At 40.0% G+C, this 24,655-nt stretch overlaps 1 protein-coding gene across 1 annotated transcript in view; it reads right to left on the bottom strand.

The window, feature by feature from the left end:
- The window catches only part of LOC122094112 (endoplasmic reticulum-Golgi intermediate compartment protein 3-like), a gene marked incomplete at its 5' end in the record, with an annotated part of 35,903 nt that overhangs the window by 4,709 nt on the left and 6,539 nt on the right, over positions 1-24,655 (bottom strand). Inside the window, 3 exon segments of the mRNA XM_042664789.1 lie at positions 10,177-10,296; positions 10,392-10,500; positions 19,890-20,036. Coding sequence (XP_042520723.1) covers positions 10,177-10,296; positions 10,392-10,500; positions 19,890-20,036 — 376 coding nt within the window.

Below are 24,655 nucleotides of genomic sequence, written 5' to 3'. Positions count from 1 at the left end.
GGGGGGGGGGGGGGGGAGGAAAAGGTAGAATTTTCTGCTGGATTTGATAGCCCATACCCTTGACTTCTGATGTTAAGCATTATTCCAGCCTAATAAACATAACCTGCATCATATTTTTATCAGATTCGGCTTCCATCAACTCCTATCTCTCAACCTCCCTTGAGCCCCAATCCCCTAAAACTTGAGATGACAAAATACAAAACACATAGAGGGACTATTTTCTCCCGATTTCGAGATATAAACAACAAATGAACTAGCATCACTACTTTGAGGGATCACCACCATTTCCAAATAAAAATATTTTAAATCCACGTATATCATAAATGATGAACCTTAAGAAACTAGGAGGGATTTAGGGCACTGTTAGCAAACATGTTTAAACACGTTTCCTTTTTTGGCATTTTTTAAGACTTAACTTGTTGAACATAATGTCTACTTAATTGACCATATCTCTCTCTCTCCCGAACTCTGATCCACCTGATTCTTTCACCGACTTGAAACTAACTCAATGGCCTATATTTCTCATGATATCACCTTCAACTCAATATCAATGTATGGATCCCGAAATTGAGATATAAACTGATGCATTTGCTGAAAAATGTTTCTAAAATGATAACTACTAACTTAAACTGAACATACATTACTCCAAGAATGTGTTGACTATGTTGACAACAATGAACATCATAGCCAAGTCACATTGCTCAATAAAACTTGGACACGTGTGGGGTATGAATTTAGAATTGGTAGTGGATGATATTTAATTATATGTCATAAAACTTATAATGAGACATGAGACGCATATATATATATGCATTAGTGTTGAATACTGTAATTATTTTGAACATTAGATGCAAGTATTCACGTAATAATTCCTTAATTTATACGAGTATAGTACCTTTTTTCGGTCCCGTTTGTTTAAAATCTACACGTTTAAAACCCGTACCATCCGTTTTCCCTTTTTTTCCGTTCTCTATTTTTTTGACCGTTTATTTGACTGTATCGTTCGAAAAAATTTACTGTTTAAAACCTGTACCATCTATTTCTGTTTTTTTGCCATTCCTGTTTTTATTAACAGTGATCTAGAGATGCCCTACCATGGTAACAGTTTCGAGTTTCGGCTAACAATAATACCAAAAATGGAATCCCAGCCTTTTTGGAAATCAATAACTATTTGCTACAAAACCACTTACTACTTCGAAAACCCAACTTAACAAGAAAACACAAATTCTTCTCTTGGGGCTGGAGCCATGGAGGTATCAATGGGTGCCCAGTTAGCTAATTGACCAGGACACAATTAGTAGGGTCTGGATAGAAATTTGGTTTACCAATTCATAATGGAGTTTGGTCCAGGGCTATATTTTCTATGAATGTTTTAGTGCGGGTCCAATTCAGGTAACCCCAACCATAATTGTCAATGCTTCAACAAGGCAACACCTAGGCGACAACGCACACAGACATGTCACAAGCGAGAAATAAGGGAGGAAAGGGTTGGGGGATGGGCGAAAGGGAGAAGAAGAAGATGTAAAGGGGAAAAGGAGGAAAAAATAAGAGGAATAAAAAAAAAAAAATGCAAAGCCATACTTGGAACTAGAATCAGAACCTGGAATGGGGCATATTTTCCTCAAATATGGCACTCACCTTCAGTGCCTTGGCCTTCCCTAAGCATCACCTAGGCTCCTAAGCACCTAGGAACCTTCATCTACTAGCCTTGGTGCCACGAAAACTATGACCCAATCAGTAATGGGAATACTAGATATCTATTTACCACTAGGTAAGATAACATTTTAACAAGTAATTACCAGAAATAAACTATTTCTATAAGGAGACATTGTTAAAAGAACTAAACCAAATTTAGCAATTGCTGTGTGTTAATTTTAAAATATAAATCATAATTACTTTTCAATCCTTACCCTTCAAATCCATCAGTCAGATATGTCAAAATCCACTGATATCATACCAATTACCAAGAACCCATTGCAACTAATATATTCATATCCTATATGGTTTAGGTGATTGTCAGCCAAAGTTACCAAGGGTTAATCAGTCCCAGTAGGATCCATCATAAACTCCAACATGCAAATCAAGTTCAGTTTAACAGAAAATTCAGATCTGGAAAATAGGGCTAAAAATAGGAGATTTCGATTACTCATAAACCACAACTCAGACGGAGCTGAATTTTGGATCGAATGGAGATCCTATATGAGGGAACAGACCATAAAAAATCAAACAAATTCTGCTGGCCGGATTGAGACTTTCGTTGGTTGAAAGAAAAATAAAACTTTTGGTGATTCTTCAAGAACTAGGTCTGAAAGCATTGGATGATCCTCAAATTTGGATCAAGTGGTCCTTCTAAGGTCCTCAACAAACCCTCAATCCTGGAACAACCAGAGACTTGGTTTGGGAGATCTGCGCTTGAACATTCTTCCCGGCAAAGCCCTGTAACTGGATTCGGTAGCTTGGTTGTGTGCTCCTTGTTCAACAAAGGTTGGGACTTTGTTCTCACAATAATATTGAATAAACAAAAGTAGAATAAGGGTAGAAAGTAGAGAAAATAAGTTTAGAAGGGGGTAGGGGATGGCTATCTCACCCACAGCTATCTCAGCTGTTGAACATCCTATCTCAGGAATATCGAGTCGCAATGACTGTAAAATTCATTTTTTCATTCATTAATTCTCAAAGTATTACATCAACTACTCTTATATAATAGAGGGTACAGCCTTACAATTTAGATACAAAACCAAAAAGAAAACTAACATGAAAATAGAAACTAACTGAATTTAGTAACTAGGTATAACTTGCTCACTAAGAAAGAAATAAAATGAAAACTAACTGAACTAAACTAAAATAGGAGATATGGATCCAAATTACTGTTCATGTGAACAGTGTTTCACATGAACAGTATTTTCTGACTCTTATTTTTGTCCTCTTCTTCAAGCTTTGATCTGCATCATTAGGCAATATTGACCAAATTCAAGAACGTGAATGAAGGTTTGGAGGCCCATTCTTAACTTAGGAGAGAACCCCAATTCGGATCAAATCACCTAACATGTAGGGTTTTACAAGATCTCTCTATTCAACTCACTTCTCACTCAAACCAAGAACTATACAAACCTAGATTTCCTTAAATTTATAGACACTAACCTTTAATATTGTTGAAATGACCGTAGTTAGTTTTATTTTTACCTTGGTTAAGTTTTATTATTTACTATTTACCGTAGTAAGTATTGTCAATAGAGACGCTTAGTCGTCTTGTAGATAGGGACTCTTGGTCAGCGTTACCCTACTTTCCTTGTTTGATTTATTGTACTCTTCTTATGAATAAGAAAGACCTTTGTCATTACTAACAAGTCGAATCATTCCTAATCTCTGATTCTCAACTTGGTATCAGAGCCAAAAACCATAAAATCTTTTTTTTCTTTTTCGATTTTCTTCTCCGCCCTTGGGGGCCTTTGCCTCCTAGTATAGCATGGTAGACTAAACCCCGTTCCATGCAAACCTAACCCCTAACCCATTGCGCCTTCTCACTGCGCCCGCTTCCGCCTTTGCCACGACGTGACTTCCTATGCCTGCCCACACCTCACCATCATCGTCTCTCTTCTTGCCGCTGCCTCTTCTGCCAACACCTGTTGCTACCAACACCTGCTCGTTGCCTACGCCTACACTTGTCGCTGCTTGCTGCCTGTGCCCCTGCTGCCAGCGCTTTCTGTCAACGCCCCTCTCTAAGCCATGACTACGCAGTCCACGTGTTCCTCTCTCTAAGCCATGACTACAGTAAGTGATGATCCTGAGGTTGTTGTTGCCTCCTCTGAGGCCTCTAGTGGTCACCATTCAAGCAATCAATCCACTGAGGAGGCCTCTAGCGGTCATTGTTCAAGGATCAATCCACTCTTCATCCTAAACCCATCAAACTTAATGGTCAAAACTACCTCACGTGGTCTCGTGCCTACCTCCTTACTATCCGTGGGAATTTCTTTGGTTTTCTCACTAGAGACACTCCTTAGCTGACTGATCCAGCAGCCGCTAACACCTAGTTAGCCAATGATGCCATTGTTATGTCCATTCTTTTCAACTCTATGGAGCCTGCTATCAGCCCAAGCTTTGTCCTGTTTAACTCTGCTAAGGATCTCTAGGATGCAGTAAAGCAAACTTATTCTCAAGGGGGAACTATGCTCAAGTCTATGAGATTCGTCATACCGTTTGTTCCACCACTCAGAAAGGGTTGTCTCTCTCAACTTATTATTCCACCTTATGCAGCTTATGGCAACAACTGGATTCTATCACTTAGTCCCTATGGCCTATCCTCCTGATGCTGGTACACTTCAAAAGGAGTGTGACATGGAATGGGTGTATGACTTTCTGACAAGTCTTAATCCTGAATATGATCAGATCAAGGTACAGATTCTGGGTCGTGAGACTTTTCCGACTCTTCTCCTTACATATAACTTCGTTCTGTCTAAGGATCATCATTGCTTTGTTTTTCTACCCTCTATAGTTCCTGTTTGGTCTGCACTATTGGCCACTCCGATTGCTGAAACCCCGTCTAAGGGTTCTACCGCTCCTCGGGAAACTGTTCAGTGTGATTATTGTGGTCGCCCTCGCTATACCAGGGAAACATGTTGGAAGCTCCATGGTCGTCCCAAGGGTGGGCGTAACACCAAAATTGGAAATCAAGGCCCATCTATCTGAGTCTATTGACTATGCCTCCACTACTGCACCATTCTATCAGGATCAAATGGCTGCCCTCAAGCAACTAATGACACAGTTAGGCACTTCTCTTGCTTTCTCCTATGTCCAACCTTGCTCAAACAGGTAGTTTCCTTGTTTCTTCCTCTCATTCTCCCTAATGGTTACTTGATTCAGGTGTTACCGATCACATGACAAGTAGCTCTAAGGTCTTCCATACTTATATTCCTTGTTCCGGTCGGGATAAGGTAAGTGTGGCTGACGGTTCCTTGTCCCCCATTTCTGGTAAAGCTTCTATTTCTTATACCTCTACAATTTCTCTTCCATCTGTGTTGCATGCCCCAAAATTATGTGCTAATCTTGTTTCCATCTATCGCTTAAGTAAGGAGTTGAATTGTTCTCTTCACTTTTTTTCTACCCACTGCCTTTTTTTAGGATCTAGTGATTGGTGCAACGATTAGGTATTGTAAGGTCCGTGATGGGCTCTACTACTTGGATTCTCCATTGGCTGTGCCTCCTCCAACGGCAGCTCATACTCTCCGTTCTGACAACTCTCTCTCTCAACTCCACCAGTGGCACAGTCGTTTGCGACATCCTTCTTTTTATATTTTGTCGCATGTTTCCTAGTTGAGTTAAACGTTGTGGTTTGGAATAACTTAAATGTGATGTATGTGAGTTTGCTAAACATACTCGCACCTCTTACTTTCCTACTGAAAATAAAAGTGATATTCCTTTTTCTATTATTCATTCAGATTTGTGGGGTCCTTCTCAGGGAATTGATAGAAATGGCTTTCGTTGGTTTATTACTTTTATTGATAATTGTTCTCGTCTAACATAACTACATAAGTATATCTGATGCCTTCTCTTGTTTTAAATCTTTTCATGCCATACTTCATATCCAGTTTGATGCCACTGTACGAATCCTTCGTAGTGACAATGGCACTGAGCATATAAATGGGGAGTTTCAGAACTACCTTGATTCTCAGGGCATTCTCTCCCAAACATCTTGTGTTAGGACAACTGAACAAAATGGGATCCCAAAGCGTAAGAATCGTCATCTCCTTGATGTTGCTCAGGCTCTAATATTTGCTACTGGTGTTCCTAAATATCTCTAGGGGGCGAGACCGTTCTTACTGTTGCCCACCTTATTAACCGGGTGCCCTCTAGTGTACTTATCTTTAAGCCCCCTGTTTCTTTTCTCTCTGATCCTACAATTGTTTGGAGACTTCCTCCTTGGGTATTTGGGTGTGTCTGTTTTGTCCATAATTCCTCTCCTTCAAGGTCCAAGCTTGATCCTCGAGCTCTAAAGTGTGTTTTCCTTGGTTACTCGACTTCTCAAAAGGGGTATAAGTGTTATCACCCTCTAACTAGCCGCTTGTATGTCACCATAGATGTCACTTTTCATGAGTCTGATGTGTTTGAGTCTTAAGTAAGAGCCTCCATTTGTTATTGATACGTCTCCTATTTATGGTATGTCTCCCGTTCAGGGGGAGCCACCAGATCAGCTTGTAAGAGATGTGATCACTTACACTTGGAGGTCCAAGAAGCAAAACGCTAAGGAGCAAGACACCACTGGTAACCAGCCATACCCTTCTAAAGCACCTCCATCGGATACACCAGTATCAGGTAATATTTCTCCTATACTTGATGTTGTACATGTTACTTCTTTAGAGCCTCCCATACTTGATATTATACCTTTTGCTCTTACAGTGAACGATCTTCCTATAGCTATTAGAAAAGGAGTTCGTTCCTGTACCAGGCATCCCATCACCAATTTTGTTTTCTTATGCATCTTTATCTCCTTCCTATAGGGCCTTTGTTTCTTCGTTGTCTTCTATGTCTATTCCACAAGGTTGGAAGGAAGCCATAAATGATCCGAAGTGGAAAGCTACAATGGTTGAGGAAATGTCGGCATTAGATAAAAATGGTACCTAGGAACTTGTTCTTCCTCCTCAGGGAAAGAAATTAGTTGGGTGCAAGTGGGTGTTTACAGTCAAGCAAAAGGCTGATGGTACAGTTGAGCGGTATAAGGCATGCTTGGTGGCTAAGGGCTTTACCCAAACATATGGGATTGATTACCAGGAAATCTTTGCCCTAGTTGCAAAGATGAATTCTATCAGGGCATTGCTATCCGTTGCTACAAATCTAGGATGGAATCTACAACTAGATGTCAAGAATGCGTTCTTAAATGGAGAACTTAAAGAGGAAATTTATATGGATGTTCCTCCTGGCTTTGCCACTGCTTCCAGTGTTGGACGTGTCTGCAAGTTGAAGAAGTCATTGTACGGCCTCAAGCAATCTCCTAGGGCATGGTTTGGCCAGTTCATGAAAGCCATAATAAACTTTGGATATAAACAGTTTCAAGCTGATCACACCTTGTTCACAAAGGCGAAAGGTAACCAAGTCACTGCTCTGATTGTCTACGTTGACGATATTGTGATTACTGGTAACAATGATGATGAGATCTCCAACCTTAAGGCCTTACTAGCAGCAGAGTTTGAGACTAAGGACCTAGGACCCCTTTGGTATTTCCTTGGGATTGAAGTGGATAGATCTAACAAAGGTATCTTCATTTCCCAAAGGAATTATGTTTTGGATCTCCTTAGTGAGACAGGTATGCTTGGGTGCAAGCCTACAAATGCTCCTATAGAGGTCAATCATCAGCTGAGCAATGCAATGGGTGACTGTTGACAAAGAGCAGTACCAAAGACTTGTTGGCCATCTGATCTACCTATCCCACACCAGGCCCGATATTGCTTATGTTGTGGGTATTGTTAGCCGTTTTCTTCATGATTCCAAGACACCTCACCTTAATCTTGTGTACCGAATCCTACGGTACTTGAAATCCACTCTTGGAAAGGGTATTTTGTATTCTAATCAGGGGCACTTGAAGATTGAGGCCTTTACTGATGCTGACTGGGCTGGATCTATTGATGATCGGCAATCTACCTCTAAGTGTTGTACTTTCCTTGGAGGGAACCTTGTTACTTGGCGTAGCAAGAAACAATTCGTGGTATCTCGATCTAGTGCTAAAGCTGAATATCGCACAATGGCCCAAGGGATTTTGTGAGTTGGTCTGGCTTAAGAGCTTACTGAGTAATCTCCGAGTTAATGTAGAAGGTCCTGTGCGTCTGTGTTGTGATAGCAAAGCAGCCATCAGCATCGTCCACAACCCTGTTCAACATGATAGGACCAAGCATATTGAGATCGATAGACATTTCATCAAAGAAAAGCTTGACCAAGGGATTGCATGCATTCCCTTTGTTAGCACTACAAATCGGTTAGTTGATGTGTTTACCAAGGTTGTTCACTGTAAGGCATTTCATCCTCTCGTCTCCAAGTTGGGCATGTATGATATATCTGCATCAACTGCCAAAAGGCCAAGCACTAGGCTAAGCTAAAACAAAATAGAAAATACATAACAAAAACAAAAGACCAACGAGAAACAAACATCCTCAACGGCTAGCAACCTGGGGGGGAGGGAGAGCCAGCATCCGAAAAGGCCTTAAGAGGGGTGGATGATATCACCTGAAGGTTCCATGCATCAATGAGGTGAGAGTTTCTAGGGGTGTATTTGACTGGGCAAGACAAGAGGGAGGAGGTTTTGGACCTAACATCAAAGTAGACAGCTTTCCAAATCTTATCCAGGGATCGAGATTTGGGGGTTTATCTACGGATGTTACGCTCCATCCAGAGGTGATTCATGGTGGTACAAAAAGCAAGCTTGCCAACGGTGTTGCAACTGGAGGAACCAGAAGTATTGTTGATAGGGACGCTTAGTCAGCGTTAACCTACTTTCCTCGTTTGAGTTATTGTAATATTCTTATAAATAAGAAAGACCTCTGTCATTACTGACAAGTTGAATAATTCCTAATCTCTGATTCTCAACTAATATTGATGCCCTCAATAACCAACGATGTCCATCAGGTTCAACATTCCCAAATCCCAAGCCCAACATGATATTTGATATCAGAAAATGAGAAGTGAGATTCTTCCATCAGCTCTGCTGCCTACCTTCCCACCCTAGATTCCCTAAATAAGTTGAGTGACTCAGCTTTATAAAAGGGTTGACTCAAAGTATCTCCAACCACTATGAAAAGGTATAGCATTACCTCATTTAATTCATCACAGTCTTCCTTTGCCTTTCAAATTTTATAGTGGAACCATTGACAAATTTGATGCACCCCTGATATCTATCTTCAAAAGAATTTCAGAAACTAGTCAAATAGAACCAACTCTACAGGATGATCAAAAACTTTCAATGCACAGTAGCAAGTTTGTTAATCAGCATCTCAAAATTACATATAAACTGAGAATAAAAATAGAAAAATAGAGAAAAGGGAAGAAGGAGGGGTAGAGAATGAGGGATAAAGTAGTCTATCTCAAACTCGGGTCTCTCACCCACGGCCTCTCACTGCTTCATTGCATCTCAAAGTCACTGCCTCTCACAGCTTCAAGCCATAGCTCTTTTTTTATCCCTTCATATCTTCGTCCTTGTTCTGGTGCCAGCCTTCTTCCTCTTAAATAGCAATTGGTTGCATCAATTGGGGCCTCTTTTCTTTCGTGGAAAGAAAGTGCCCCTTGTCCTACTTTATAAACTAATTAACTAAGAAATAAAGAGTCTAGAAATTAGAAACTTCCTATCACATAAAGTAAGTCTAACTACAATAGGAAAATAACTTTAGCTAATAATCCCCCACGCATGGAACAAAATTATCCCAAAAAATAGACCAGCATGCAAGCTGTCAATTGCTCCACATTCTTCTCCACGCATTGGCCATGGGGCACACTTGAAATCTGGAATATTCTTCCTGCAAATCAGATCAGCTTGACAACTGGCTTTGCCTTGAAAGAGAACTTGCATGCAAGCAAGATTGGTCTTCAATCTCGTCTTCATCTAGCTGGTATGCCCACGAAAATCAGGGAAACAAATCTCCAAAAATATCCTGCAATATCCTCTTTAATTCTGTACATCTCCAGCAAATAATGAAGATCATAGCTCTCCTTCATCCACACAAAATCAGTTTTAGAGCCCAATCGTAGGCTTGAACTGCATCATCCTCGACTGGACAAAGTTCAGGAAATACAAGTCCACATTATTATATAGTTCCTCTACATGCACTATGCATCAACTCCTTGGATTTTTTGCATTCTCATTGTCAATCAAATTCCTCATCCACACGTTGTCTATCCTTCTAAATAAAAATTCGATAGACTGAATTGCAAAAATCAAGTAGACATGTTAGAAACTAAGGAAAGCAGCTACAAATTAATGTGTTCTATGAGTAGAGGGTCTTAGTAACAATGCCATCACCATTCTCGACCAGAAATTTAACTACATGCAAATTTGACATCTGCATGGTAACAGAAAAATGACTACACAAGGGGCACGATGTTCCTCTCAAGCTGATGAAGAAAGGGAGGATCTAGAATAACAATCAAAGAACAGCATCAAACAAGTATGAAATGTTGGAAAGAGGCACAGATAGGAACCTGTTAGTGCAAATGTACCACCAAGTACCGCACAAAGTCGCGTGATGAAATGCAGGAAACTGCGCCGTTCTTCTCTAATTGTCACAGTGATTGGCGAAAGATCATACAAAAAGTAAACAGCTGGAGATAAAAGAATACAGTAGTTAATTATGAATAATTTAAGAGTGGAACAGAATGACTAAACATGAAGTATAAAAATCAAAGTAACTACCAACCTGGCCACATCCTGTCAAACTCATGCATGGGAACAAAATACTCCGTAACAGAAAACTGATTAGTTGGAAGAACTTCTTTGGAGAGATATCTGTACTCGGTTGGAACAATCTATACAGCAACAAATGAAAATGTAAGAGATACGATAGTAACAAATAAACATTACAAGCTTCCACAAAAAATTGTAAAATTACATGGTTGAACCTTATTGCTTTCTCCCTATTAGATTCTTTATTCATTGAAGAAGTATATAGCCTAGGACCCCAAAAAATGACGATAGAAAAATTCAACACTTATACACCAATAAAAATAAAAAAAAATTAACATAATTTTGGAGGCATTAAGAAACATGATTGTTCTTCGAACTACTCATCATCATTTAATAAGGATTTTTTGAAACCATCAATAAATGTATTCAAACAAAAAGGTAAAAAGAGAAAAGCCACCCACGAAAGGAAGAATGCAGGCTAGTGAAGAAGAAACTGACTAAAAAGTGTAACGCCCCGGCCCCGTTAACCTTGCACAATAATGTCCTCTTTGGCCCATGGGCCTCAAAACTTTAAAACACGTTGTGCGATATTAAGGAGGCTAGAGGTTATTAACTAGCCCAGTAATCTCTCCCTAGGCAATGTGAGTCTAAATTTTGCACACCCTCACCGATCTCCCAAACCCCCTGGTACTTGCCGTATACCTGGTGGGGACACCTCACTGATCTCCCATGCGGGTCTGGTACTTGCAGTATTCTTAGGTGTCAGTCTTCCCCCCTTTCGGCATAGCGTCCCCGCTGTGGCCTATACACTGTGAGGGTTTGCTCTGATACCATTTGTAATGCCCCGACCCCATTAACCTTGCACAATATTATCCTCTTTGGCCCATGTGCCTCAAGGCTTTAAAACATGTTGTGCCATGTTAAGGAGGCCAAAGGTTATTAACTAGCCAAGTAATCTCTCCCTAAGCAATGTGGGACTAAGGTTTGCACACCCTCACCGATCTCCCAAACCCCCTGGTACTTTGTCGTATTCTTGGTGGGGACACCTCACCAATCTCCCAAACGGGTCTGAAACTTACCGTATTATTGGGTGTCACAAAAATCCTATCTTATGTGAATGGTTTGAGCACCCCCCAGTATGTCTGATCTTTTGCCGATGGCCTTGCCTGGCCGCTCCCCATCCCATTATTATTTTCCTGCTCCTAGCCCCCACCCTCCCTCTCTTCCCCTCTAGTTACCTTCCCCTACCATGGTTTGAAAGCCTAGAACTCCCTCTTCAGCTTGGCACCCTTTCCTGCCAGGGAGGATCATTCTCTTCACTTCATCTCGCCATCTCTGGTTAGTGACTGCATAATCATCCTTTGTCCCATTGGACTGCTCAACTCCAAGATCTCCAAACGGAAAAATTGTTTAGTAGGCCACTTCAATGGTAGTAGACCACCTTTCAACATTATCAAATTGTCTATGAACAAACAATGGAGACCTAATAGAACCTTAGACTCTAAATTTTGGACGACTTCTTCACTTTCAAATTCTCAGAGGAAGATGATAAGATTAGAGCCTTAGAGGGTTATCCCTCGCAAGTGGGCAAAAACCCCATCTTCCTTCAACAATGGGACCAATATTTGCTTCTCAATAAGGAGGATCTCAACTCCATTCCTTTATGGGTCGCTCTGTCAGGCCTCCGCCTCCATTTTTGGTGTGAATATGGTCTTAGCATCATTGGCTTCGTGCTTGGTAACCCTTTGTACTCCGATGAGAGAAAAAAAATGGATAGTCTAGCTAATGTGAGGATATACGTGGAGGTCTAGGTAGATGTTCTCCCCCCTTCATCAGTTACTGTTGTGGATGATGAAGGGTTTTCCTTCCAAGAAGAGGTCCACTATGAGTGGCTCCCCCCTTAATGGCTAACATGCAAAGTATTCATCCAGCACACAAAGGCATGTACTCCAAGAACCCCAGCCCCTGCAACTGAGATCAAAGATTACATGCCGGTCGAAGATGCCGCAGCCACCTCCCTAATAGTACCATATACCCTTTGCCCAATTGCATATCTCTCTCTCTCACACACACACATCCAACCACTACTGAAGTTGGGGTACGGTCCTTTTGGATCACCAAGGCTTCCCTAGAACCCATCTATGCTATCAGTTCTAGGAGAAAAGAGATGTGATCTCACAACTTGATTCTTGGTTGTTTTCAAAGTATTGCCTATAACGTCCTAGCCCCATTAACCTTGGCACAATATTGTCCTATTTGCTCATGGGCCTTAAGGCTTTAAAACGCGTTGTGCCATGTTAAGGAGGCTAGAGGTTATCAACTAGTCCAGTAATCTTTCCTTAGGTGGGACTAAAGTTTGTGCAACCTCCCCGATCTCCCAAACCCCCTAGTGCCGTATTCTTAGTGGGGACACCTCACCGGACTTTCAGGCGGGTCCGGTACACTTGTATTCTTGGGTGTCACATTCTTCCCCCCTTTGGGCAGGGCGTCGCCACTATGGCCCCACCCATTGTTGAGGTTTGCTCTGATATCATTTGTAACGCCCCAGCCCCATTAACCTTAGCACAATATTGTCCTATTTGGCCCATGGGCCTCAAGGCTTTAAAACACGTTGTGTCATGTTAAGGAGGCTAGAGGTTATCAATCAGCCCAATAATCTCTCCCTAGGCGATGTGGGACTAAAGTTTGCATACCCTCACCCAATGATTAAAATATCGGTATAGGTTGCCGTATCGGTCGGCCAAAATTAAGATACGTATCGGAGGGTATCGTATTATATCATATCGGAGATATGCTAAGATATGCATATAAATGGATAGGAACCATTTTTTATCAATTTTGCACAATAAAAAAAATTTTAAAAAAAATCTACAGATAACATGTATTATGCATAAACGCTAAATTAAGAGTATCGCACTAAGAATCCAAGGTTTGTAGCTGTCCCATAAATGTAAAATCCTTGTTCCCAACCTTGATTTCCACTTTAGTTAGAGAGAAAAATGGCTAGCAACAACTTTGGAACAAAAACCCCTCAAAAAATCGTGTTTTTTTTAAAATGACCCATCTTTGCCATTATATGACCGTGCCGCACCGATACATACCGAAACGCACCAATACATACCAAAACGAACATTTCACCTTGATTTTTAGTTTTTCATAGAGTATCGGTACGTATCGGTGCTTATTGTATAGATATTGGTGTGTATTGGTGGTGTATCAGTGTGTATCGGTATGTATCGTGGGATACTATATCGATATCATATCGATATAGTATCGATAAGGGCCGATACAGATACGTATCAACCCATATGGTAATATATGTACGGATACTTAAAACCATGCCCCCACCGATTTCCCAAACCCCCTGGTACTTATCATATTCTTAGTGGGGACTCACCGATCTCCCAGGCGGATCCGGTACACTTCTATTCTTAGGTGTCACATTGCCCGCCCTTGTTTTTCTAGTTTTTTGCCTCTAAAGTGCGTTTGTGGTGTATTCCAGCAACCTTGGGTTGATGAGGTATATTGTTTGGGGCTCTTTAAGTGCTATGAGCTAGTGGTTCACTTTGAAATGTGCATTTGATCTGGATTTTTTTCGTGTTAAGTGTTTGCCACCCTTGCTGGAATTGCTTATAAGTATTGGGAAGGAAGATTTTAATAGAGTACATTAGGGTGTGTACTCCCCCAATCTTGCGTGTATTTTTTATACAATATGTCTGAGGACAGTGGACTTAGAAAAGTTTCAGCCAATGCGTCGAGTAGTGCTGATCCTACTCTGATGGCTTTTGAGAACCCAAATACTTAAATTTCTATTGTGATGTTGGACAACACCAACTATTTATACTAGGCTCACTCTGTGAATCTTTCCCTGCACAGTAGGAGAAGCTAGGGTATGTGACAGGTACTTTTTGAGCTCCTAACCGAAGTGACCCAACATATCCATAATGGGAGACTAGGAACTCCACTGTTAAGTTAATATTCTCTATAAGGCCTAAGATTGGAAAGAGGTTTATGAGAAAGGAAACTGCCAAAGATATTTGGGAGTGTTTCCAAAACTTTTGACCGAGTGGGTGACTTGGCAGAGGTTTATCAATTTCTCCAAAAGGTCATTATAATGAAACAAGGAGATAGGACCATTTTTTAATATTATAAGATTGGTCTGTGAGAAGAGTATAATCATTATAAGGACCTCCAACTATCCAACCCAGAAGATGAAGCTAACGTTTACCGAATACTTGAGAAAGAGTGCATTTTTATCCTACTTGGTGGCTTGAACCCAAAGTATGAGCCAATCTAGATTCAAATCTTGGGCTGGTCTCCTCTTCCGACACTAGATGAGATGTGTAGCTTCTTGCAAAGTAAGGACACTCACAGCAGCTATGGAACCATTTAGATGTGTGTGGACGTAGTGACAGGCTGACAGCAATTCTGTGGATTATGTGATGCGTTGGGATCAACGTTTTGGCCATCCTTCCTTTGTTGTTATGAGGAAACAATTACCTCATTTATTTTCTTCTTTTTATTCTTGTCATGTCTTTCAATGTGAACCATGCAAGTTTTCCAAACATGGCCATTCTCCCTATCCCTATCATGGTAATCGATCTACCATTCCTTTTCATATTGTGCATACTGATGTTTGGGGACCCTCTCCTAATACCTATTTATTTGGCTATTGCTAATTTGATTCTTTTGTTGATAATTGCTCTCGTACTAATTGGACTGTTATGATAAAACATAAGAGTGATGTATATGATGCATTCAAAAAACTTTATCAGGTGATCTATACTCAATTTAAAACTAAAATTAAAATTGTTCATTTTGATAAAGGAGGGGAGTACACGTATGGTAGTCTCCAAAACTCTTTTCTAATAATGCCATTATCCATCAACCAACTTGTGTTGACACCCTTTCTACTGATAAAGGAATTATCTATCAACTAGCTTGTGTTGACACACCCCAAGAGAATAGAGAAGCTAAGAGGAAAAATCTCCATTTAATAGAAGTCACTAAGAATCTTTTATTTCGTATACATGCTCTTAAGACACTTTGGTCCATGCCTTTCTTTGCTTCTCATCAACATCCTCTTGAGAGGGATAAATTGAGAGTGAAAAGGCTACTAATGTCATCCCCTTTCTTTCCCCCGTGCCTATTCCTCCTTTTATGTTTGACATTGGGAAACATAAAAAGGTGGATGTTGTTGATATTAGTGATCATTCAGGTGGTGGTTCTGGTAATGAGGAGTTACTTGTGTACAAAAGAAGGGGAAAGAAGACTTGACAAGAGTCCTCTTTGGATCCATATCCAGAGATCCACCTTCCTCAATCAGGTAACATCCGTTCTCTTCCTTATAAGTTGCCCCTTCATATTGCTATTAGAAAAGGAAAGAGAATTTGCACTAATCCTATAGCTCAGCTAGTTTCCTATGATGCTCTCTCATACAAGTGTTGCTTTTATTGTCACAATTTCTTCTATTTCCATTCCTAAGAATGTCACCAAAGCTATGTTTGACTCAAGGTAGAGGCAAGCCACATGTCTAAAGAAATTATGAGACTTGAGAAGAACTGTATTTGGGACTGGTTGACCTTCCTGGGGGGAGAGTGCCAATTGAATGCATGTGGGTCTACACAATCAAGTACCGGTCAAATGGTGTTGTTGAGAGGTAAAAGGCAAGGTTGGTGGTTAAAGGATACAGTCAAGTGCATGGGATTGACTATCAAGAGACATTTGCTCCTATGGCTAAGCATAATTCTACAAGGGTTCTCTTGTCATTAGCGGCAAATAGAGAACGGCAATTGTATCAATTAGATGTGAAGAATACCTTCCTTCATGGTGACTTAGGAGTGGTGCATATTAAAACTCCACCCGACTTCAAGTTCTCTTCAGTTGAAGGGAAAGTGTGTCTCCCAAAATAGGCACTATATGGTCTCAAACAGTCCCCAAAAGCGTGGTTTGAAAGGTTTAGACAGACTATTCTAAGAAAACGGGTACTCCCAGAGTCAAGTTGATCACACCTTGCTAGGTGAGGTAATGGCACCATTACAACCCTAATTGTCTATGTTGATGAAATTGTGGTAACTAGAGATGACATGGCTGAGATAGGTAGGTTGAAAACCTACTTGGCCCAACAGTTTGATTACAAAAATCTTGGAATGGACCCTCGAAGCATTTCTTGGGAATTGAAGTGTCAAGATCCAAGAAGGGCACAAATATATGTCAGAGAAAGGTTGTGTTGAACCTATTGAAAGAAGGGTTGCAAACCTGCAAGTTCTCTTATTGAGCATAATCGCAAGCTAGGAGAAGATTGTTTACCTTCCCTTGTTGATGCAGAGAAATACCATAGGCTAATGGGGAAGCTTATCTATCTGTCTTTGACTTGACTAGACATCACTTATGCAGTGGGAGTGGTAAGCCAGTTCATACATACCACCAAGAGTGGGCACTTGGATGTTGTTTCCTGTATTTTTAACATAGTTGTCAAGCCATTGCTTAAGCATCGCCTAGGAGATGGCTTGGCGTCTAGGCTGTTATATAAGGGTCAAGGATTGTTGCCTTACTGTAAGGCGCTAGCCACGCTAGTTTGGCACTTGGTACGACACTTAAGATGTTATTCATAAATAAGCAAACACTTGAATCCAATAAAAATTGTTTAAAAATCAAAATCCAAAATGATAAGAACTCAACCCCCAAGCTCAAGAACAAAAACGAAATTTTCGGTTATAAGGGCGATTTTAAATTTTCAAATGTTTGGATTTTTCTTACATCTAAAAATTCCATAAATCTTATGATAGTAAAACGCTGATGAAAACCAAAAGTGCAATAAAATACTCTATTGTTCTAATGTCCATAATTTTATTTTCATTCAGACGATTTTTAACAGCATTTGTACACCTTCAAATTAGTTTGACTGAATCATAACTTTATCAATACAACTTGGATTTAAGCAATCTTGAATTTGTTGGAAAGCTGGTTTTTTTTCTCTACCTAATACAAAAAGTCTCATGTAAAAATAAAATCATTTGACTAGTCAAACTCATAATAGAACAAGAACATTTCTCTAATGTAGATTTTTTATAACTTGATGTGGCTTAATGTTGATTTTTTATGACTTGAGGTAGCTTAATGTTGATTTTATGTAGGGGTGTCAATCGGTTGGTCCGGCTCGGTTTTGGTCCGGCTTGACTCGGTTTCGGTGTGGGAAAGCTAAAACCAAAACCGAACCAATAAGGAAATTCCGGTTTCGGTCTGGTTCCGGTTTCGGTGAGATTTGGTTTCGGTTTGTCTTCGGTTTCTTAAATCGATTTGTAACCGGGTTGGTTTTAGTTTTTGGTCTAGTTTGGATTCGACTTTCCATACAAATGTATACAAAACTATGCAAATTTTGATTTTTTTTGATGAATTTTGGAGTGTTTCGGTTTCTTATCGGTTTGGTTTCAGTTTCGGTCCGGGTTTTGAGCCGGTTTCGGTTTGGTTTCGGGTTCATCCGGTTTTCGGTGCGGTTCGGTTTGGTTTTGGGGTTGCAATACTCCAAACCGAACCGAACCAATAAGGCTTCGGTTTGGTTCGGTCCGTGTTGTTATCGGTTTGGTCCGGCAGGTTTTACTGGTTGGTTTAGGAATTGACACCCCTAATTTTATGGTATAGGATAAATATAGCATACTAAATAATGTTAGAAAAGAGGGAAAATAAAGGATAACACTTTAAGTGCCTTGTCGCGTAAGCATTTAGGCACCCCTCCACTGCCTTGGATTGCCTTGCCGCCTTGACAACTATGATTCTCAGGTACTTGAAGCACACCCCAAGGAAAGGATTACTATATAGTAGGCACAAACATTTGATGATAGAAGGCAACACTAATTCTGAATTGGTTGGTTCAGTTTTTGACAAACGATCTACATCTGGGTATTGTACATTTGTAGGTGGTGACCTAGTTACATGGAGTAAAAAGCAGCCAGTTATAGCTAGATGAAGCGCAAAGGCATAATTTAGAGCCATGGCTCATGGAGTATGTGAATTCCTTTGGTTGAGAAGGCTAGTCCAAGAGTTAGTGTTTGATACGAAGGCACCCATGCGTCTCTATTGTGACAACAAAGCTGCCATAAGTATAACCCACAATCCTATGCAACATGATCGGACAAAGCATATACAAGTGGACAGACACTTCATCAAAGAGAAGAATGACTCTAGCTACATATGCACTCCTTTTGTGAGGATTGGTGATCAGTTGGCACACGTCTTCACTAAGGGGCTCATCCATCATCAGTTAAATATCCTATTTTGCAAGCTAGGAATGTATGGCATTTATTCTCCAGCTTGAAGGGGAGTTCAAAGTTTGTGTATTAATGGTACTTTAGGAACTAGTTTATTTACTTGTTGTCTTATATTGTTTTTCTCCTTTTTACCTTCTACCTCCCTAGAGAGGTGTATGTAATTCCTTGTATTATATTAGTGAAGCAATATAGGTGTGGGACAGAATATTCTCTTACACAACTTCCCACCATCATTTCTCTTGTTCTTCTCTTCTCCTTCTTCTCCTTCAACCTTCTACTCTCATCTCCCCTTTTTCTCTTTTGCTCTCTTGTTATATCGCAATCCCTACATTCTAACTATTTAATGTCAATTAAGCTTGGCCTTTCTCTTATGTTCAGTGTGGTTCAGAATAGCTTTCATGAGATGCAGTAGCAACCCTTGGTGCGATGCTAAGGTCAGGGCTGATGGGATTTCACTCAAGTTCAAGGTAAGATGCTTGGTCCAGATCCCTCTACTTTTCTTCCATTCTTCTTCATCTTGTTCACCTTCAAATCAGGTTAGTATTTTGGTTCCTATACTATTCTTGTGCATACCCTTCTTCCTGAAATTTCAATTTCTCCACTGTTTCCATCTGTGATTCCAAATCTGGTTTCATATTTGGTAATCGGATAGCATTTTAAACACCCCCACGGTTTTCAAAATATGCTGGTGTTTTGATATTCTTTAATTGCTGGTTTAAACTCCATAAGATCCACCATCGATAGCCACTCCTGAATTCTGTTTTCATAAATCCTACTCCTAAGTAGGATTCCGATATCTCTGGATTAGACTCGTCTTTTGAGGAGTTATTTTTTGCCATACTTTTGACCTTTGATCAGAATTTTAAGCCCATTGGGTTTTTTTTTTTTTTTTTAATCAAATTTCTCTTATAATCTGGTTTCTAAACCTATCATTGGGATTCTGGTTTCATTGGATTTCTGAACGTAGTAATCTTAGGCTTCTAGAAACCCATCAGTATTACATTGTAAACATGGCCAATTTTGAAAAGCAATTTATCATAAGTAATGGATGGACAATAATGGAGAGTAAGGTGTCTATAATGCTTTAACCACCCCCCCCCCTTTTAAAATTTGGGCTTTTCAGAGGGGAAATTGGGAGATGGAGGTTCCAACAGACATAAAATGTAAACAAAAAGCCAACAATATAATAAAACAGCTAAATGTCAGAAACGTAGGTAGATCAAGCAAAAGCACAATAGCGACACCTTTATGTAATATTTGAATGTCCCACTCGTTCCCCGCAAAATCCTCTCTGTTCCATCAAGTGGGTTATGAATTCCTGGATACTTTGGCCCAAATGATAAATCATGAATGACATGACTCACATTCACATGAATTGCTCCCTCGAAGATCTGCAGGGGGTGGGGGACAAAAAAAATCAATGTGAAATGAACATAGAACAAAGTAAAATGTGACATGCACACAAACTTCAGCTGATCACATTCTATATGAGATGCTTTTGCAAAGTCTATAATCTTGTAAGGAAAGCGAATACTGCCTATAGATTCAATGAACTCATCAATGTTCATCGTATAAATGAAAACTCAAGAGAGCATTTTCCTTCAACATTTACTGGATATTTAGTTGTTCATAAGAAAAATTTACCACTTCATGGGTCTGAAGTAAATCCGAAGGCACCGTCTTTGAGTAAAATTGCTGAATAAATCATATATTATATATATAGTAACAAAAATTTGCTAATTTTGTGAGATTTTTCATTGAAGTTACATAAATTTCAGTTTACTTTTCTCAACATACCCACACAACACAGAACTCAGTACATATAATTGGCGATACAACATGTGAGCACACTATCCAGGAGTTGGTGGCCCGACTGTCATGATTGACCAGCAACAATTAAGCCACAGAATAGCTAGAACTGTATCCATGGTCAATGAAATTTATCAGTAAATCGGACCACATCTCATGTTTGCAAGAAAACTACCACTACCTAGTACAAAATAGACATCAACTAGCTCATCTGTTTCAAGAGGGAAAAAAAAAAAAAGAGGTAAACTAAGCACATAGGATCTCATTGAAAAGAACACTCTTGCTAGGAAAAGTAAAAAGGTCTGAAGAGATTAAAGTTTGTTTGTCATAAATCAGAAGGATGGCCTAACTAGAAACCAAATTGACAAGTTCCTAAAGGATATAATTACTGTTGAAGGTAAGCACGGAATTCATTTCAGGTTCTGGGAGGAGAGGGCCTGGCTCAAGAACTTCAGCTGGGTGTCACACTTTATTCAGGCACTCACCTTTAGCAGCTTTTGGGCGCCCTACATTCAGGCAAGAAGCAGCCCATGCAAGTGCCTGATGCAATATATTATCAGGTGGAGGAAGGAAAGTTTGCAGGTGAAAAAAAGCAGTCTCCCCGGGCTTTATTATACATGTTTTAAAGTAAGATACCTTTTTCGACATATATTGTTGTTTTTAACATGTATAAATATTTATCTATCTATAACAACAGTTGTGTTTGCATTCTGTACCATTTGGAGCATCTATATGCATTAGAAGAGAAGAAGTGCAGGCCTATAATAGAGGAGTTTAAAATAATAAACAAAGGAACTGAAGAGACACCCCGCAAGCTCAAACCTTTGATTGTCTCTCAGTTGCAGGTTAACTCACAGAACAATAAAATAAAAAATGAAGTATAAAACAGAAAAATAAAGAAGAAAACAGGGAAGAATGAGGAAGAAGAATAAGGGAATGGTAAAGGGGGCTAATAACTACAAAATAGGAACTAACAAGAATAGAAAGTAAATAAGATACCTACGTAAAAATAGGAACTAAATTATCTTCCATGGAAACAGAAACTACCTTTGACTTGTGTCCCAGGCAAGCTGTCTAAGGGGCCCACTATAGCTATCAAAAAAAAATGTTCTCAAAGCAAAGAAATAACCTCCCTAATACTTTCCTAGGAAACAGCTAGCTGAGACCCACAAAACCTACCAAAATCTTCCACTTATTAACTCCAATGCAAGGCTGGAAATATACCCTGAATAATCACCATGCTATGGAGAGAATGGGGCCCACAAGATCTGATAGATCTTCCACAGTTTCTTCATCCACCCAAGCTGGCTTTGTGGCCCATGCAGCTGTCGTTATCACCCAAATTAGTGCTAATCGATGGCCTTCTAAGCTGGTCTGATGAAGACAATAATCTGTGCAAATCCCTGCCATTGATCTACATCATACGCTCCATAGAGAAGCCCATATGGTTGTTCCATTCAGTTGAAGATATGATCAGAGCAGACTCTAATGTCTGTTCCATTCAGTTGACTAGAATCACTCTGTTCCTTAACATTTTGAGAAGGAAAATAGTGTGGGTATTTTTCATCTGCTTGAGAAATATGTGTTGCCAACTTGGGCCTGTTTTGACTTCTCTCTTTCCTCCTTTTTACTTCTATTTTGCTTTTTTCTGTCTTCATTCCCTTCTTTCTCTAAGCAATATCCCCAGCCATTTATGCATTAGGAACTTTGAAGTTGATGCATGCAACTTACAAGCTAAAAACTGCTAGTAAATTCTATCATGTTGAATGATTACATCTTCTGATTGATAAATTGTACAGACAGAAGGTTCTGTATTTTGATGAAAATAGCACCCCACTTCAACCAAGTGCTTGTATAGCCTGGCGCCTCTTGCTGTGGGTGATTTTAGGCCTTGTTGTCTTGGTGTCACCTTTTGGCTTTCACTTTCATAATTCTTCCTATAAATCACATAAATTATGAAGACCTGCCTGAGGGATGGAAACAGCAATATGACCTCTTACAGTCCTTTTTTCTTTTTCATTTTTTTTTTTTTTGGCTAATGACCGGTAACCAGGCCTTCGGCCTGACTAGTCACGCACTCCTGTGGGCCCATATTAACTCCACAACTGCATGGACCGAGTCATACCAAGGTTGAATGAGAATCATTCAGCTTTCACCGAAAGTAGTGAAGAGTACTAAACACCCACATGTGAGAAGCCCCAAGGAGGTAAGAGAAGTCGAACTCAACTACACGCTACCTGAGGCGAAAGTCCCTTGCCAACTCGGCTACCCCTTGGGGGTTAAGCTCTTACAGTCTTGGAAGCATGAAAAACTGTACAGAAATGTCACTCAGCATTGCGATGCCTCCAGAGCTGATTCATTGGAGCTAAACCCAGCTTATGGTTGACTGATACGGGCAACTAGAACTCAAAGTTTGAGGGAAAAAAATCTGTTTTTGGCAGATTCTTTTTGAAGATCTGAAAAGAAGAAAATATTGTTTCCACCCATTCCAGGGTTCACACTCCATCTATCATGATTTGTACAAGCCCAAAATGGAATGTTGAAAAACAGTTGTCTTGGGATACCAGTAACCATGGAGGCCATATGATGTGAATTGTGATGTAGTATCCAACCTAACAACAGAATTGCTTTAATCTGCTAGGATAAATGATGCCACCGACTGCCATCATAGGCAAGTTTAGTCAACATCCTATGAAATCACATACTCAACACCAACTGATGAATATGGAACTGTCTCAGTCGGACAGCTGATATGAGACCCAACTGCCAAATTTCTCAGCTATTTGAGCCGTAAGCATAATCATTAAGACTTAATTCTAGATTCAGTGGTTACGGTTTCAGACTGCTATAACTTCATGGGAAAAGCATCTAGTTGGAAAGGGGAAAAACGCAGATAAGAACACAATAATTATAACAGCACCAAAATAAAAAAAAATCAAAAAATAAAATAAAAAAAAAAAAAAAAAAAAAAAAAAAAAAAAAAAAAAAAAACAAAGGAAAGTAAAGTTCTGTACTTTTTCAGCAGTCAAGTTGAGTATGACATGCTTGTCAGACCATGAGTCAGAAAGATGAGATTCCTAGGGGAACAGACTTGAGAATAAAAGAATGATAAAAAACAACAATTCCTTGGACAAAATTCCATAGAGGCGGCATGAAACAGATGAACTCGCCTGGCAGGAGAAACAAGACGCAGTTTTGAAGCCCATGCCAAAGAGAACCGCTGAATTTGGTCATCAGTTCCAGAAGGGTTAGGGTGCTGTAGATAGAAGCATGAAGAAGAAAAGGCCCAAAAACAGACTCACGAAAAGTACTGCTCACAAGTGTTCTTGTGGTACTGTTCACATGATAGGGTATTTAATTTTTGGAAAAGCCTGGTCACACTGTCGCTGCACCATAAGTTAGCATCCACTATGCCTCTCTCTCTCTCTTCCCCTTTTGAAATGACCCCCCTGCCCTTTTGTATGATGCCCCATCCCACAACCCAATTGGTGCCACCCACAAGCTTACCATACACAGGCGGTGTGCCTACCCTCTCCTTTAATTTTTATTGAGGTATTTTATAAACCAGCAATCTGTACTGCTGTGGGGGAAAAAACGAGATATTGTTGTGTGAAATTCAGGGTTTAAAAACTGGTATCGGTGATGGTAGAGACCAAATCTGATTGAGATCAAGTCGGAATCGGGCAGAATTGGTCCCAATAACCCTAGAATCGGCTATTTGATCTGAAAAACCACAGATTCAAGGGAATCTTTGAAGGAAACTCCGATTTGAAGTGGCAGAAAAATCAGGGTTGGTCCCAACCAATCGGCTGACTCCCGATCCGATTCAACAATTTTTTGAAACCCTGGTGATGTTTGAGTTGCTGTTAATCCTCCAAGGTCTGTTCCATTTATTTCTTCAAGAAGCTGGTAATTAGAAGGCTCCAAGATTCCCTGGTTTTGGAGTTCTGTGGTAGCATTCTTCAAGCCACAATATTTCCCAATCTGGACACAATGCCATCTCTGGTATTTTTGTTGTCGATCTTCCAGCCTTCCTTCGATGGTGAATATAGCCTGATCCACAGGCTGATTAAGGCTATAGACTGCAGTTACTAATTCTGGTTTTACTTTCTAATATGGGAGTTCTGTAATAATTTCACATCCAGCCATCAGAATAGGCTGATATTTTGAAGAATTATCCCTACCTAGGAGTTCTACCCTC

The sequence above is a fragment of the Macadamia integrifolia genome, chromosome 11 (assembly GCF_013358625.1).
Source record: "Macadamia integrifolia cultivar HAES 741 chromosome 11, SCU_Mint_v3, whole genome shotgun sequence".
Classification (NCBI taxonomy): domain Eukaryota; kingdom Viridiplantae; phylum Streptophyta; class Magnoliopsida; order Proteales; family Proteaceae; genus Macadamia; species Macadamia integrifolia.
This window is presented reverse-complemented; position numbering and strand designations above follow the sequence as displayed.